A 17,248-nucleotide genomic window follows, 5' to 3' on the forward strand; every position below is an offset into this window, starting at 1 on the left:
GGAAGTTGTTAGTCCAGGAGTGCAGGGTTATATTCATCAAGTTGTTATTCTAAAGTAACTCCTTCAAAGTTGTTATTCTAAAGCAAATCCTTCGAAATAGTTAGTCCAGAGTAACTCTTAGAAAGTTGTGATCCCGAAGTAACTCCCAGCATACAACGCGCTGGTTGAGCTCAGACTGTCTCAAATAGATAATGCCGTTTCCGGAGGAAGAAAAAAGGGTGTCGGAGACATTTAATCCACGATAACTACTAGGAAACGACCAATCGAACTGACTATTATTGGCTTGGCAGTAGAATATTTAAAGAAGATGAACCTGATCTAGACAAATTTACGAAGCAGATTTAATCTAATTTAATGACATTTCGCACAGGTTTAACTATTTTACCGATGCATTTCTTTCAGATAATGAGCCGCAGTATTTAAGCAGTGAATTGCAAATATGTTGCCACATTGTTCCAGATACTGTTTCGTCTTCTCTTGGTGCTTCACGTTTTATTGACCATCATGGTTTGAATGCCGATTATCCGAATGTCGCTTCGCTCACTGCTGCATCGGGTGAAAGACGTTTGTTTCCGAGTTGAAATTAATTAAAGACGTTTTGAAAACGACCACCTGAAGTCAGGTACCCCGTTACCGTTGGGTGGACTCATGGGGTGCTCTTAAAAATCCCGAAATTCAAAATCCCAGACTTCACAGAGATTCGAGCCCAGGGCCCCAGGTTTGGAAGCCAAGCGCTTTTAACCCCTCAGCCACCGCGCCCTGAAAACGTATACGTAATAATATCTACAATATCGGCTACAATGAAATTTAGGTCAATAGTAATAACAAGACAACTCATAATATTGCTTATTTAAATCTTAGTGTAATTTTTAATAGCATGATTAACAGCAATGACTTAGTTCTAATTTGGTTGACATATGATTATATAGGTCAGGGTTAGGCCGATTCAATTTTTTTTTGTGTTTGGTGTGAGTGTGTGTAGGGGGTAGGTAGGCCTACATTTGAAAAGCTATGAAGCAATGCTATACAAAACAACACAAGTCAAGATTCGTAGTATCACATCACATTCACACCAAAACACACTAGTTTAAGTTGTATACAATAAATATTACGCATAGACAAATCGCATTGCAGCAATTGTTTAGCTTAATACATTACTTCCATATAATTTCTCTTATCTGTATATATATTTACATATAGATATTCTATAGTAGTACAATAAAAAAAAAAATAGGTCTACTAGTATGAGTAAACAAAAAAAAAAAGTAACAGCTAATTGCCATGACAACAAAAGTCTATATGCTCGGATGTGTCACTGAATCTTCCAGATGTCAGTAATCATAAGCAGGGCGTAGTTTGTGATGAAGCTATTGAGACAAGGTGTGTTACACGAAACCCTTTACTGAAATGTTGATGTCAGAAATGTGGACAGCAGATGTATGCACGCAGGTAACACATAGTTCGTGATCTTTAGAGTAATATAGACATAATATAAGGTTAACAAACAACAAAACATTTTTTTTTTCAAATTGTTTTTTTTTTTTCAAAGTATATCTGGGTTTAAGAAAAAAAAAACCTGAGGTAAAAAATCTGGCCACATAGCAGACGAAACATACAAGTCGATGGAAACTTCAGCGATGAAAAGACTAGATTAGTATAATGGGGAAAAAAATCAACCACAAATAGATCTAATATTTCCGCCTATTCAATGTCATCCTGTTGGGAAACAACCGCAGTTTACTGCAACTCTCAGCAATTTGCAAAAAGTAGACCCACTCGTCTGTTTGTCATATATCCATCTTATTCTTTTAGTTATATCCATAGACTTACACAATATAGGCTACAAGTCTATGGTTATAGCTTAGCCCTATTTAAACAGTTGTATTTTCTTGACACTTAAGCGTGCCACTTGTGCTTTTTTATTTATTATATTATTTTATTAGCACTTTTTTTGTGTGCTTTAACGATGCTGAATAAGTCATTCAATATTGACAAGCGTCTCTTAAACACAATCGTTTCTAATGTCAACTGTTCTGTAAGAATGGTTGCCTCGTCGTGTGATATGCGCTCTTAACTGTGGTCTCGATAATCCCGGGTTCAAACACTGCCCGCTGCCATCCCCCATCATACTGCGGGAGGTTTGGGCTAGAATGTTATAATCTTCAAATCTGAAGTAACGTGCGCAACTTGTAAAACGAATAAACATTTTTTTTTTCAAAGTTCTTTTACGTCTCTGAAACTTTAAATTTAACCTCAAGCTGTACATTCTCAAAAACTGACACCTAGAATAACCTACATAGGTTTTATACTGGTTTATAATCCTAATCCGGTAAAGTGGGGCTTCTTGTTCTCTCTTCCAATACATTGTTAAAATGGCTATCCTCTTATTTTGCACACTTGTCAGAAGCTCTTCAATTATAAAAAAAAAATGAGCCGGATCATTGTAAGTTAACGAGAGGTAAATCTACATTTGATGGGCACAGAGTTATCGTTGGCGACGTTTTAGAGCTATGGCTACACCAGCACTTTCACACAGCTACTGACCGTCGAATGATCTAACAAAATTGTATTATTGTATTATTTCCCACCGAATGAAACACTAATTCATCGTTCACTAACCCTAAACCTCACATGTCTTTTTTTTTTTACTTTATTTATTAATTTTTCGAGCCACATTTTGGGATTGTCCTTGACCCTGCCCCCCCCCCTTTCTGCAAGAACTCCAATCTCAGTATGAGATAAAATGATCATTGCAACTTGGTCAATAATATTGTCGCAGGCAATTCCCTGACCAAAATATGAACTGCTACTTTGTTAAACTATAATAACTTCTTGTTATTCGAACCAACTTTCAAACGTCTTATTTACGCAAATAAACACCTTCCAAAATTTAAATACATACGAGTTTTCCATAGTGTCGGCCTTTTAAAGCGCCTAGTCAGTCTAGTGCTAAATACATTTCACACCAACACATACACGCCTTGCCAAACGAAACAAAGATAGAATGGGGGCGCACTTAGAATAGGCCTACTAAATGGTAACGGTGACGAGAAGATGAAAAGTAGACTATTATGATGTCAAATAGTAAAATTAAGTAATACATCACTCAAGCTAGTACTTTTAAGCTAGTACTTTTAAGCTAGTACTTTTTGCTGAGGAGGGTGGGAGGAGAGGAGACTTACTTTAAAGCAGGGGTTCTCAACCTGTGGATCGCGACCCCCTTGGGGGTCGATTGACGATTTGCCAGGGGTCGCCTAAGACCATCGAAACTATGGATTGTTATTGTCTATTCTTCTATTGCTGTATCTGTGTGTGGGAGGGGGGTCGCGTCAGAGTTGGGGATTGTAAAAAGGGGTCGACGAGCTTAAAAGGTTGAGAACCGCTGCTTTAAAGTAAAGTATAACCAAAAAAAATACTGTCAGCATTGCAAAGATTATTCAATAGTACGAGCAGTAGTCACTTGATCTGTACACTGATATAACACAGAATAATTATACAAATAGTATTCCAAATAACAATTACTGTCTACATAGAACAATCATTTTCATCACATAACACTATTATAGTCATTGCATAGAACAACCTTGCATAGATTAATAGTTATCATTGCGTAAAACAACTATTATTATAACATGGACAAAAAATATCATTATCATATCATTACAGTGATTAAAAATAACTTCGAATTGCAATCAACAATGCTAAAAAAAATAATCTTATACATAAATTATCTAGCTTAGGGAGGGAAGGGAGGCAATTGCATAGAACAATCAACAATTCTGAGTATTATTTCTTAACATAGAACGTACAGGGTACAACGCAAGTACGAGGTCAATATATATATATATATATATATATATATATATATATTAAAAAGACAAAATATTACACAGAACAATTAATATTTAATGTTCTGTTTCACAGACAACGAACGGAGGTTGTTATTGCTTTGCCTTTTGTTACCTGAAGCTGTGAAGCAATCAGCATAGCACCCATTATTGTAACACTTTAACATTAGATAAAGATATTTAAGTTCATAATATCATTGCTGTAACATTGGAGGGAGTGTTTGTTAATGTAGTATACAATTTACTGTAACAGAACTGTCAACTAATTTTTTTTTATTGCACCAAAACATGTTTTTCAAAACGATAGTCTGGTTGAGTAGAACTATCTGAGCGGAAACAGTGTAGAATCTTCTGCTGCTGTTCTGTACGTTTTTTTCACGATAGCCAAAATGTTTCTGTGGTCAGTAAACGCTAGCTTTACGTATCTACATCTGTTCTTGGCACGGCACATCTCCCCACATCGTTGATTGTATATAGCTAGTGCTTTGAGCGTACTGTCAGCGTCGTGTAGTTATCCCAGCTGTCCATCGTTCTCGAATGGCTGACTTGACATTTTTAAGAGAAAAGGATTCGGGCAACTGCCGGACCCCAAAACCTGTCATGAGACTAGATTGTGTCAGAACATTCGAAGTTTGGTTTAGGTACAGTGGATCACTATAAACGTTCTGTATTGCCCTGGTCATGAGCGAGATGCTGGCGACAAACTTTCTGTTCATTTTTAATTTTATCCCTAAGAGAAGATATTCCGCACAAGTTTACACTGATTGTCTTGCGAACTATGAGCTGATCAGATGGCACTTCCCAAATGGCAAGTCAGGAAAAAAAAGGTCTCCTAGGCTATATTGCGTGGGTGAAAGCAGAATAAATTATTATATAAATATGATTATTGCAGCGAAGTGTGGACCACTTGAGGACGGAAAACCCTTTAATTGTACATTTTTATGAGCCATTTTACGAATATAGGCTTAAGGTAACAGATGAACAAATGAGCACAGGTCGATGTTAAATATTTTATTGTGTTCATTCCCCGTGAGCAAACAATAAGACCTACGTGTACTCTTTTGTTTCAAATGTTTATGAAATATTGATTCTGGAAGTATGGTATAACTGCATATCGTGTATCTCAATGGAGCTCCTGCAGATAACCCAGATGGTTTTAAACATAAAATCTGTTTAACTCAAAGTCATATAAGATCACGACTGTTATGAACTGCCAGGTCTCAGGTAGTCTCAAAATAGATTTCTTAACCAACTAGTAACTTTTAACACAAACGCATGTGATAAAATCTCTGTAAAAATGTTCGCTGTGATTTGAATATCATTTGACTGTCCCTAGTTGAGCTTCCAATTTTAGAACCGCTAAATAGGAGCTTCTGGTTTCTCTACCAGACCTAGTTTCATGCCCAGCCATCTGCATTTTACCTTGACGTCCTCCTGTACTAAGTTGAAGCACATGGCGATCAAGGAGAGACCCAGCACCAGGTAGAGGGCGCACAAGACCAGTTTCTCCTCCTGCGCCCAGGCATTGTTGTCCATACCTGGCACGATGTCTCCAAACCCGATGGTGCTGAGGGTGATGAAGCAGAAGTAGGCCGCCGAGAGGTAGTCCCACTGCTCCCAGGAGGAGAAGAGCATGGCACCCGAGCAGATATAGGCGGCGATCAGCAGGAGGCAGAGCGAAGTCGGCACGTGTATGACCTCTTTGGGTTTGTCCGGCTGCTCGTCCTCCGTGGTGACCAGCGGGTGGCCCAGGCCCTTCTCGATGTCCACGTGGAGGCGCCGCCGCCGGGGCTTGAAGATGGTGCAGCAGACGCCGCAGCAGATCTTGCCGTAGAGCAGACGGAAGCCCGTGGCCATGACGTCACCGATGTTGGTGAGGCAGAGCAAGGTCAAAGGGATGCCTACCACTGCATAGGCGATAGTCACTATTCGTCCTTCAACTGTTTTGGGTGCCACGTGACCGTAGCCTATAAGTAAAAAAAAAAAAGACACGTTTGATAAAAAAAAAATATATACGAAATAAACACTATTTACATGTATATCAGAAATCTATGATGGGAAGACTAAGCCAGACAAAGATAAATTGTGTCATTGTATTTTTTCATAATTTATTTTTTATTTTTCTATTTCATTTGGGGCTAACTAGGGCCTCCAATTATTTAAGGACGGCCCTGGGTGCATGATTTTTAGACGGATATTGATTAATGTCCAGCGCATGATTTATATAAAATGTATGTCCAGAGTATGATTCAAGAAGAGCTCAGTTTGAAGACTAAGAAATACAAATAACAAATCAATTAGTTCATGTATTTTGTGGCAAATTGTGGCGATGAAATTGGGTGTCAAGCATACTTACCCACACACAAAAAAACGTGGAGAGAGAGAGAGAGAGAGAGAGAGAGAGAGAGAGAGAAAGAAAGGAAAGAAAATAGAGTGAGAGATTTAAATTCTTTTACCTATTGTTATCTATTCTCTACATCAGTGTCTTCCAAATTGTTTTCCGCCAAACCCTAGTGGTACGCGAGGCATGAAAAGGTGTTCCACGAACTACTGAAATAATTAACTAGTAGGCCACCACGAGAATTAAGCTCTCGAAAAAAAACCTAGCAAAGTGTTCCGCTGAATACTCAAAATGTGTCAAGTTTTCCGTTAAAGAAAAAGTTTAGGAAACATTGCTCTATATTATGTTTCTTTTTATCCAACCATCTAAAATATATTGTCTTATCTTATATTATCTAATCAATTTCAGACATTCCTTAAAAATATAAGAGAATCAAGTCAAGCTTGTTAATTATAAACTTAAACTCGGTTATGTCATTGGCTTTTCTGGCTGATTCAGGCAACCCGCTCCGTTCTCTAATGGCTCTAGCGAAGAAGGAGCACGTGTCCGTATTTGTCCTGTCTTAAAGAAGAAGTAATGTGCCTATCTGGTTGTTTCTTTCTAAGCATTTTATTTGCTGGAATGTTCGTATTTGTAAGTTATGGTCATATATGTCTATGGTTAGGGTTCGGTGTTTTATGTATTATCACTATTTTACTTTTTGGTATTCTGTCCCGAAGTGTCATTACAATTTTAGCGTAAACACTAATGGTGTTCGATGGCCCATAGCTCTTCATTATTACTCTATAAAAACTTCTTATGAGATAAAGAAATACTCAATTAAGTAGATTTCAAAATGGTCCGGGTGCCTATATTTCAATTTAAAACTTCTAGTGTATAAAACCTACATTCTTCCTAGTCTTGTATCTCAAGCACTTATTGTTTGTTAGGAACCTTTTTTTTTTTTTTCGTTGTAAATAAATACTCCGCATACAGAACCGAGAGGCTAGATCAGTAGCAACCAACCTTCATAGTCTCGAGGGACAAATAGGCCTAAATTAGTGGGTCATGGCCCGCATCTTCGCCCCCCCCCCCCCCCAGAAAAAAAAAAAAAAAAGAATCGTGGAGTCCAGTGGAACCGATGCAGCTTTATTATGCTCTGTGGGCAGGGGTCACAAGGTGGTTGAAAAGCACCGCGTCACCGCTTGCCGTAGTTTGGATAGAACTGGTTCAGATAGCTCTTCGTTACTCGTACCTAAAGGATGCCCTTGAATACCCGAGACAAGAGGAACTCACAAGCACATTAACACGATACCTATCTCCTGGCAGAACTATGACGTCACGTGACTGTCTAGCAGGGCGGTGAGGGGAAAAAAACAAAACAAAGCAAACTTTATATTTCTTTGAAGAAGCCTTCCGCCATGTGTGTGCGTTGATATGTGTAGGCCCTATGTGTCTATGTTTTCTCAGGGGAGTGTGTATTTTAAATACAAAACATAATATGGTTATGTGTCATATATATACACCCCCTTAGTCAATATTATTTTAAGATACGAACTAGAATAGATATATTAATGTGCATTTTTCTTACTATTGTGACTATTGGGAGACCAAAATTAAAAAACAAAATGACTTAAAAAAGCCTTAAAAATTATTGTAATTCTTTTCAGATCTATCCAACAACTGAAGTAATTTTAGGCACGTCCCCTAATGGTGTGACCTGAGCAGTCTATTCTAAGGGAACTAAGGACATTTCAAAACTTAATGTCTCTTTAAATGAAGACATCAAATGCCAGCTTGGCCATCTCTGCTTTTTGTGCTGTACCAGCAAAAATAGAGTACGTGGCCATCTTTCCTTTTTATGCAGTACCAGCCAAAATAGAGAACTTGGCCATATTGGCTTTTTATGCAGTACCAGCGAAAACACAGAACTTGGCCATATTGGCTTTTTATGCTGTACCAACGAAAATAGTAATAGGCCATCTTTCCTTTTTATGCAGTACCAGGTAAAATAGAGTACTTGGCCGTCTTTCCTTTTTGTACAGTAGACCTACCAGCGAAAATAGAGAACTTGGCCACATTGGCTTTTTATGCAGTACCACTGAAGATAGAGAACTTGGCCACATTGGCTTTTTATGCAGTACCAGTGAAGATAGAGAACTTGGCCATATTAGCTTTTGTGCAGTACCAGCGAAAATAAAGATCTTGTCCTCGAAAAAAAAGTATTTTTAATTGAATAATAATTAAAAAAAGAACTTCCGCTAAAACTTGTGGTCGACAGGTAATCGAAAGGATTTTGGTGGGAACTTTGGATTGAGCTCTTGTATTTACATTATCTAATCTTTAGCACCTTGATATCTGGCTACAGACACATTCAGAACAGTCCTTAATGTAAACTATATCCTGTTCTTGTTTGGGCTAAGTACATCGAACCAATTCATTTGCTTTTTGTTTTATTTTATGTTTTATCGGCAACCCACTGCTTCACCAATCAAGCAGAGATGACGTCACCGCTAGCCTTTGCCCTGCCCCAGGTCTGGAGTCTGATGCGTTCACTCGAAAGGTCGCCGTCTGGAAGAGCCGAGTTTATCGCTTATGACGGCTTTCGTTGACCGGACTACCTACCTGATAGAGCGCAGGGCTGTTTATATTGGGCCGCAGCGTTGCTATTGATACGCCGCTGTTGTCATGGGGACGGGGTTGTTTATTGTTGACATGCCGCACTGCACATCCTTTTTTCTTTGATAGTGATAGCGCTGTGGTCTCACTTATTACGCCGTGTCCACATACCGAGAGCCGATAAATAGGACGATATAAAAGATTATCCTTCAATAGTTGGCCTATGTGAAGTCTATAAGAAGGCCATTGGTGATATCGTCTAGCTTTAAAGAAAAAACATCAAAGAAAGCCCGGAAGGGAGTTAATCAACACAAGCCAACTTATCAAAACAGAGATAACATCTATATTTAGCAATAATGCTAGGAATATTAAGGTAATTATTTCATGAGTTATGGCAGGAAACAAAACAGAAAAACTTAATTGCATCATCGGCTTCAGAAACAGATTGATCTCAAAGACAAAAGAGAAGAACACGCTTTATGCATATGACTGTGGACCAAAAACAGACTGGTTGAAAAAAAAAAAGATTTTGAACAAGATCATTTTCTCACTTCTAGTACCATTGTGATGATATCTTTTTATTTCTTGGTGTTTCTTCTTATATTAATTATTGTTATGGCTCAAACAGAATCATCTCGCCGGGGATTATAGAAATGACTTGGTAACACACTAAAGAAACATCTGTGTTCTCTTCTAATTTCTGTATTCAACTTCTTTCAATTACACACACATATATGGCAGTAACGGTCCTATGTTGCAACGTTTGCGGGTCCAGTAGTTAAAGTTGACATTAACTGAATTTGTATCATAAAGTTGTTTCAGTAACAAGTTATATCAGCTAAAGTTGCAGTCAAGCATGGGCGTAGCCAGGATTTTTTTTCGGGGGGGGGGGTTTGGGGGGGGGGACTTTTTTTCTGGTATTGAAAGCCAACAAAATGCATATTCTGAGGTATCTACACTGCATTTTCCTGCTATTAAAAAGTTTTATTTCAAAAACCTAATGTGATATTCTTACTGACTTAGATCCTCCCGCGCCGTTCGGAGCATTTGACGTCAAGCAGTTTCCATAAAAATCTGTCACTGGTAATGTCTGAAGCCTCTTCCCACCTGCCATGAGGACCTCCATGAATGAGTGGCGTCAAGTTGTACTAGGATATCATTGCAACTCTTCTTATGCGTAATTCATTTTGTTGGAGAACATGTCCCGCAAACCTCATGCGTCGCTCTCTCACAATCTTACTAAGGGGTCAACTCCCAGTTCGGCAAAGGATTTCCTTGATTTAGACCCGATCTCTATAACTGACTCTAAAATCTGTCTTAGCCATCTTTGTTGAGCCATATTTAGTGTTTTTCAATTTCGGCAGATGACTATTCACTGCAGTTTATTAATAGAGCCCTGCCACTGGTAAAAATGTGTAACCTCTCTTGAATAGGCTCTTGGAATTAAGTGACTGTAGTTTGCTTTAGATTTTATATCGAAAAGAGAAGTTTTATCGTCAAAATAATCTGTTGGGGGTTTTCCACCTCAAAATGCTCTGTAGGGGGATCTTAAACTCGAAACCATCTGGATGGGTTTTAAACTTTAAAAAAAGGCCATCTGTAGAAGAGGGGTTTAAACTCAAAATCCCCGATTGGATTGGATACGCTCAAATAATTTTAGTGTGTAATTTGCTTTTTTTTTATATTGAAGAGGTATTTTTAGCATCTAACCCCTCTGAATGGGGGCTTAAACCCAAAACCCCTTTTGGCAACGCTCATAGCATTTTGAGTGCGTAATTTACTTTTTTTCTTACACTGAAGATGTATTTTTTAGCTTCAAACCCCCCTGGCGGGGTGTTAAACTCAAAACCCCTTTGGCTACGCTCATAGATTTTAGAGTGAGTAATTTGCTTTTATTTATATTGTAGAGGTACTTTTTAGCTTCAAACTCCACTGGAGGGGAGTTTAAACTCAAAACCCCTTTGACTACACTCATAACATTTTGAGTGTATAATTTGCTTTGTTTTTATTATTAAAGAGGTATTTTTTACCTTCAAACCCCGCTGAAGTGGGGTTTAAACTCAAAACTGAGTCAAAACCCATTTAGCTACGCTCATAACATTTTGAGTGCGTAATTAGCTTTTTTTTTATATTGAAGAGGGGGTTTATCGTAAATTTTAGATGGGGTTTTAAAATCAAAATCTTCCTTAACTGTGCTCTTGGAATTAAGGGATTTTCGTTTGCATTTTTTTTTGGTTTTCTTTTGTAGTAGAGGGGGAGTTAACTGCAAAAACCCAACGTAGAGGGTTTAAAAGTCAAAACCCCTGGTAGGGGTTTTTAAACTCGAAACCCTCTGGTAGGGGTTTTAAACTCGAACCCCCCTGGTAGGGGTTTTTAAACTCGAACCCCCCTGGTTGGGGGTTTTAAACTCAAAACCCCTTTGGTTGTGCTGGGGCAAGTGATGGTTTAGTATTAAAATCTCAACTAAAATAAACAAAATCAAAGCAAAAAAGCAGTCACTAAATTCAAACTCCCCCCCTTCGGGGGGGGGATTTCATTTCGGGGGGGGGGGTTTGAACCCCAAACCCCCCCCCTGGCTACCCCCATGAGTCAAGTTGTTATTGAATTAAGAACCATATTTTACAGTGTAATCACTACGAATCAACAGTGTGTAAATCAGCACATTGGATATTGAATACTTTTGTCATTGTGTACATTTAGTATGTACTCTCTTGAAACCATCGGTGGAAAATTCTTCCAAAAGGGTCGGCGGAGCGGGGCAAACAGAAGGAGGGCGGCATTGTTTACTTAAAAAAATAGTTGAGTTTTCTTATTTCTTGTCTCCCAACCCCCTTTCACCACTTATGTCATTTACGTATCATTTTATTCATGTTACTAATATAACAGGGAAACTGTGAATCAAAGAAACGCTGTTACGAAGTAGCGTAAGACAAATCAATACCCACCTATTGTGGTTGTGACGGTAATGGCGTAGAGCAGGGCGCTGGCAAAAGTCCAGGGTCCTTCTTCTTGAGTGCCCTCCACACCATCCCAGCCCTTCTCTTTAGTCTGTACCTGAACAAATTTCTGATACTCCTGAATCGTTTTGTTCACTTCTGCTGTGAGATTGTCCATTCCTTCCTCTGTTCTCTGAAAGGCTGCAGCCAGGGATACGATCTGTTCCACCAGCTTCTCTCTTGTTTTCTGCAAGACAAAGCGAAGCCAAATATCAATTGAAAAAATTCTAATCAAAATCTAGCCTAATTCTCTGGACTTAATTACATATGGTTGCTAGAGCTTTATGCTGAATGATGGCATTGTTTTGGCACGATTTGGAATTAGTTATTTGGTTCATAAATAGGGGGACGTTTTGACTTACAGTGACGCGACTGGTAAAAATTAGACTAGGCTATGAGGAAGAATAACGAAATGTAAACAGAATATTTCTGAAGCCTTTAGAGAGAGGCAGTTTATACGGACGTAGAGACTTAGCATGACGACACTCGAATGTTCCCTTCGTTACTATTAAGCTTTTAGTACGACATTCATTATTAGCGTTGACCATCTTATACTGTTGGCCTTTCGCCTGGTGTTACTGGATTTCGTTATTTGAGTGTTACCTCCGTTTGATTTATAGGCATAAGCAGTGCTTTTTTTTGTGACGCTAAGCACCGGTACGGCGTACCGGTACGTTTTTTCAAAGTGAGAGAAAAATATTACTTTTCTTGTATTTTAACGTTTATTGTTAATTTATAATGAGTTAAAAAATAGGCAATCTATCACTGAGTACCGGTACCTATTTTTTTTTTTCAAAAAATAAAAAAAGCACTGGGCATAAGACACATAGCGGAAGCGTCTAACACATTGTATTTAACGTTTATTGTTAATTTATAATGAGTTAAAAAATAGGCAATCTATCACTGAGTACCGGTACCTATTTTTTTTTTTCAAAAAATAAAAAAAGCACTGGGCATAAGACACATAGCGGAAGCGTCTAACACATTGAAAGATAAACGTAGACATTTGAGAGTAATATCGATGTTACACTTTTTGCTTCAGAGTTGAAAGGGAAATGTATTAGGGATGCAAATAATAATGATTCTGTTTCATATTTTGTATAACCCATTTTCAAATTCTCCCTTCGAACCCAGTAAGATCTACAAATTTCCCATAATATTTGTTTTACGGTAGGCCTAATAATTTCCATTGAAGAACAAAGAAATCTTATGCAAGAAAGATGAAAACAAAATCCAATTCAAATGAAACTAACCCCAAATTTTAAAATGTAAATATTGTAAATGTGTTCTTAATATATAATAATAAAATAAGTTAAAAAAAATAAGTTAAGAAACTATATATATATATATATATATATATATATATATATATATATATATATATATATATATATATATATATTGTAATAACCATGTTCTGTAGTGGCTCTATGGGTGCGCCTTGCACTAATAATAATAATAATGAGGCTAGTCTTCGAGTCCGAAGATTAGTGAGGAATGCATTTTTTTCCCTCGGCTGCGCAGTCCCAGCTGTGACCTACATATTTTGCCACATGCATGGCAAACATAACCATGGTACGTGGGTGGTCGATTTAGATTTTCTTTTCGCCGTCTGCGTTTGTCCTCGGCAGCAGATTTTCTTTTGCTCTCAAATGTGTATCGCGCGGCCTTCGTGAGTGACCTCCAGCTGTCTCGTTCTGAGGCCGCATGCAACTATGTGCTCTCTTCTATGTCAGCCAAGGAAAGTTGACGCCTAAGCTGGTCTTGGAAGCGTTTCCGTGGGGCGCCTCTGTTACGTCGACCACCTTTTAGCTCACCAAAAAAAGACTGGCTTTGGCATACGTTCGTCTCCCATACGGGATACGTGCCCTGCCCAGCGTAACTGTCTGACCAAAAGAAGTCCCTCTATACTGTCCATACCGGCGTTTGCAAGGACATCGCTCCATACAGAGACTAAAGGAATAGAAGAAAAGGCAGAGGAAGTGGAATGTTTTGTTTGGTTGTTGAGATCCGCCTTGCTTTGTGATCTATTTTATTAAACTTGTATTGTCATTGTTCCCTTGCCGTTGAGTTGCTTCCTTTAAATGTTATAACAATATAGATATAAGATTATATATTATATATATATTTGCTGAGGTGAAAGATTAAGTTTAATTGTGTAGCCTTTACTCTAAGTGAGAATATAGGGCAGTAGTCGTCATTAAGCAAATGGTTTACCAGTTTACGATACAGCCTATATGACGTCACAAAGGGGAAATAAATTCAAAGCACTGAGCACGTCAGATCGAAAAGGGCAGACAATTACCTTTATATTATCGATAGAAATGTATACCTTCACACAGCCTGAAGGTCAAACATTAGGAGTTTTTTTTTTTCACAATTACTTTGATCCGTTATTTTTATGTTTTACAAAGCTTATATCAACTCACTCTGTCTGTCTGTCTAGTAAAACGTTAGTCTTATCTTATCTTATCTTATATAATACAGACGTTACTTCAAAAAAGAAGATGATTACGTCCTACGCGTCATGCATTTAGTCATGCATATTAACCAATGACTTAAATTCTGCCAAGTCACTGGTTTTCCTGGCTAGCTCAGGCTACCCATTCCATAATAGCACTAGGGAAGAAGGAGTATTTGTACAAAGTACACGTTATTTCTCTCAAGCCCAATCTGGAATCAAGCTGAAATTTTGCATATTTATTTCTTTTACCCGACAACACAAGAATCAATAAAAAAAAATATAATCATATTAGTCAATTAACTATTGGTAGTTAATTATTTTATTTGGTATCTCAAACAAGGGAAAGAAATTGTACTTGACTGAAGAATTGTGATAAGCTGAATTAGTCCCCTTCATAGCTGGTCGCCTGAGTCATAGTGGACACTAACCTGAAAGAGGACGAGACTATAGAAACAATATATACCTATACAATCTTTCAGGTCCATAAGCAAAGTGACCACCGTGTTCGAATTCAGGTCGTTCACTTTTTTTTTCTAAATACATTTAAAAAGTGATTCCCACGATATCCCTTTCACCCCACATTTTCTCTACTGGTTCAGATAAGTGATAGGGTTATAGTGTATTGAGAAAGCTAAAAGCCTAAAGTTGCGCTAAACAAAAACAGTAGGGAAAATATTTCTTATCGCAAAGATTTAATTTTGTTAGTCTAGAATTCTAGATTTATTACAAATTAAATGACATGACTGATCCAAACTAATTGATACAACCACGCTTAATATAAGCTTTGTTTGTTTTTTTAAGTATTTTTTTGCATTTTGCTTGTTTTGTTTCTCTTTCAGTATGAGTTGCTAGTTAATTATTGTTTACGATTTTTAATGGCCACGAGTTTCGATTGTTTTTTCAATATTGAAAATATGGCGGCGGACAGGGTTCCAACCCTAGTCCATACTGCACGACCAGGCAGTCACCCTAAAGGACTAAGTTGACTTGCTAGATATCATATAATTGTGTGGGCTGTGTGTATTGCTACTGCCATATCTATCTATCAATCTATCTATCTATCTATCTATCTATCTATTTATCTATCTATCTATCTATCTATCTATATATCAATCAATCTATCTATCTATCTATCTATCTATCTATCTATCTATCTATCTATCTATCTATCTATCTATCTATCCATCCATTTGATATCACAGTCATGACTATTAAATATGCTTTCACAAATCGATAATTTCAAGCTATATTCCTGTTTTCTTATGAACTAAAAAAAAACCTGTCAGCTGAGGAATCATTTATTAACGTGAATTTTTCTATTTGAAAGACAATATCTGACCAGATTCCCTATTTTTAGCGCCCTGCGATATATTCTACCTCAAGAAATTGAGTTAAAAAAAACAACAAAACATATGATTGCGTAAAAGATATTCATGAGTCACAGAAATGACATCCTTGCTATATTAAGCGCGCGTCAAGTGCGATATAATGTAAACATAATACGAGTAAATATTAGCTTAGACTCGACTATTGATCAAACATCGATAGACGTAAACATACTGTTGAGAGCCACGTCGGAGGTAGAAAGGGCACGAACCCTGTGTATACATTGGACACGATTTTTCGAATCAACATTACAGCAAACGGGGCACTCTTTATAGGTTTCTATGTAAACACCACTTGTTTGGGTTTAGCTAGGTTTTTTTTTTTATCATAGAATTTCTTAAGAGGCAAGATACAGACTTTTGATCTTTCAAAGCACACTCTTTTTATAGATATTTTTCAAAATATAAACAATTGGACGAAACTGTGAATCTAGTGGGGTTTTTTTTTTCTTACAGTTCTTTTGGACTGGTGATTTGTTTAAATTTAAATATGTTTATTTTCCCCCCTCTCCCCTCCCGCGAAGTATAGTTTACCCTCTACCCGTACAGTTCCTTGTGGCGTCAGTTCCTAGATTATTATTTTTTTTACGACTGCTTGTTCAGACTGATGGAACAGACGACCAAAAGATTCTTGCGGGTGCTAACATCGTAGATCAGTCAACTGAGCTGTGCTAAAGGATGCGGTGTTTTGAAGAGGCAGATGAATTAACAGTTTCCTTTGTCGCCGAGGCTCAGCTAATGGAAGCGGTTCACACAAGGAATAGCGACGTGGGATCAAGCTCTCCACAGACTTGACTACTTCTGGAAAACTTCAGAACAGAGGAAATTGAAAACTTAAAAAGAGAGACTCGTCCAACCAAGGCAGAAAGGGTTAAAGTGGCACATGGCTTATATTCTATACTAGTCGACCGGCGGCGTAGCATACGCCGCTATTTTGCAGGGCCGACCTTAGGCCACTGCAACCTATGCGACCGCAGTGGGACCCGCACTTTTATAGGACCCGCGCTAATTTTAGGTGTATAAATTATTAAATTAAACCATTTTATAACTTATAACCGATTTCCCGCGGCCTCCTTTCGATTTAACAGGAGGTCCTGGAAATCTCTTGTGATTGCAAAATATACGAAAAATTCCTGGAAATATCCGGAAATTATAAAAATCTTTTGAAAACTCATACAAATCTCCTGAAATATATAGACGAAAATTGTCATTTTGGGGTGTCATTCAATATGGAAAACGTAATCCTACGCCCGATAAAAAAAAACGTCATTATTCAATACCCGCAATTGTGGAATCTAGTGAAAGAAGCTTTTCGCGCCTCAAACTAATGAAGAATTACTTGAGGTCAACAATTCTCGTAGCTAGATTGAAACATTTGGTAATTCTTGCTATTGAGCGTGATCTATGTAGGAAATATAATTTTTATGATGTACTGTATGACTTTGCTACATGCAACGCTCGTAAAGTAATTCTGTACGTAGTAAAGAATGAATAAAATGCAAAGACGAATTTATTTTCGTATACAAACTCTTAATTTTCACTTATTATCTGTATCCCTACCCAAGCTTGCCCCCGCGAAATCCATTTCGCACAGGGCTCTACAATGTTGAAGTCCG

General features: G+C 37.7%; 1 protein-coding gene across 1 annotated transcript in view; it reads right to left on the bottom strand.

The window, feature by feature from the left end:
- Positions 1-842: 842 nt before the first annotated feature.
- LOC106067754 (uncharacterized) overlaps positions 843-17,248 on the bottom strand; it is a 92,183-nt gene continuing 75,777 nt past the window's right edge. Inside the window, exons 3-4 of the mRNA XM_056006582.1 lie at positions 11,733-11,970; positions 843-5,815 (exon numbers count right to left, since the gene is read on the bottom strand). Of these exons, the coding sequence (XP_055862557.1) occupies positions 5,208-5,815; positions 11,733-11,970 (846 nt within the window). The 3' untranslated portion in view covers positions 843-5,207. The remainder of the gene's footprint in view (positions 5,816-11,732; positions 11,971-17,248) is intronic.

The sequence above is a fragment of the Biomphalaria glabrata genome, chromosome 12, assembly GCF_947242115.1.
Source record: "Biomphalaria glabrata chromosome 12, xgBioGlab47.1, whole genome shotgun sequence".
Classification (NCBI taxonomy): domain Eukaryota; kingdom Metazoa; phylum Mollusca; class Gastropoda; family Planorbidae; genus Biomphalaria; species Biomphalaria glabrata.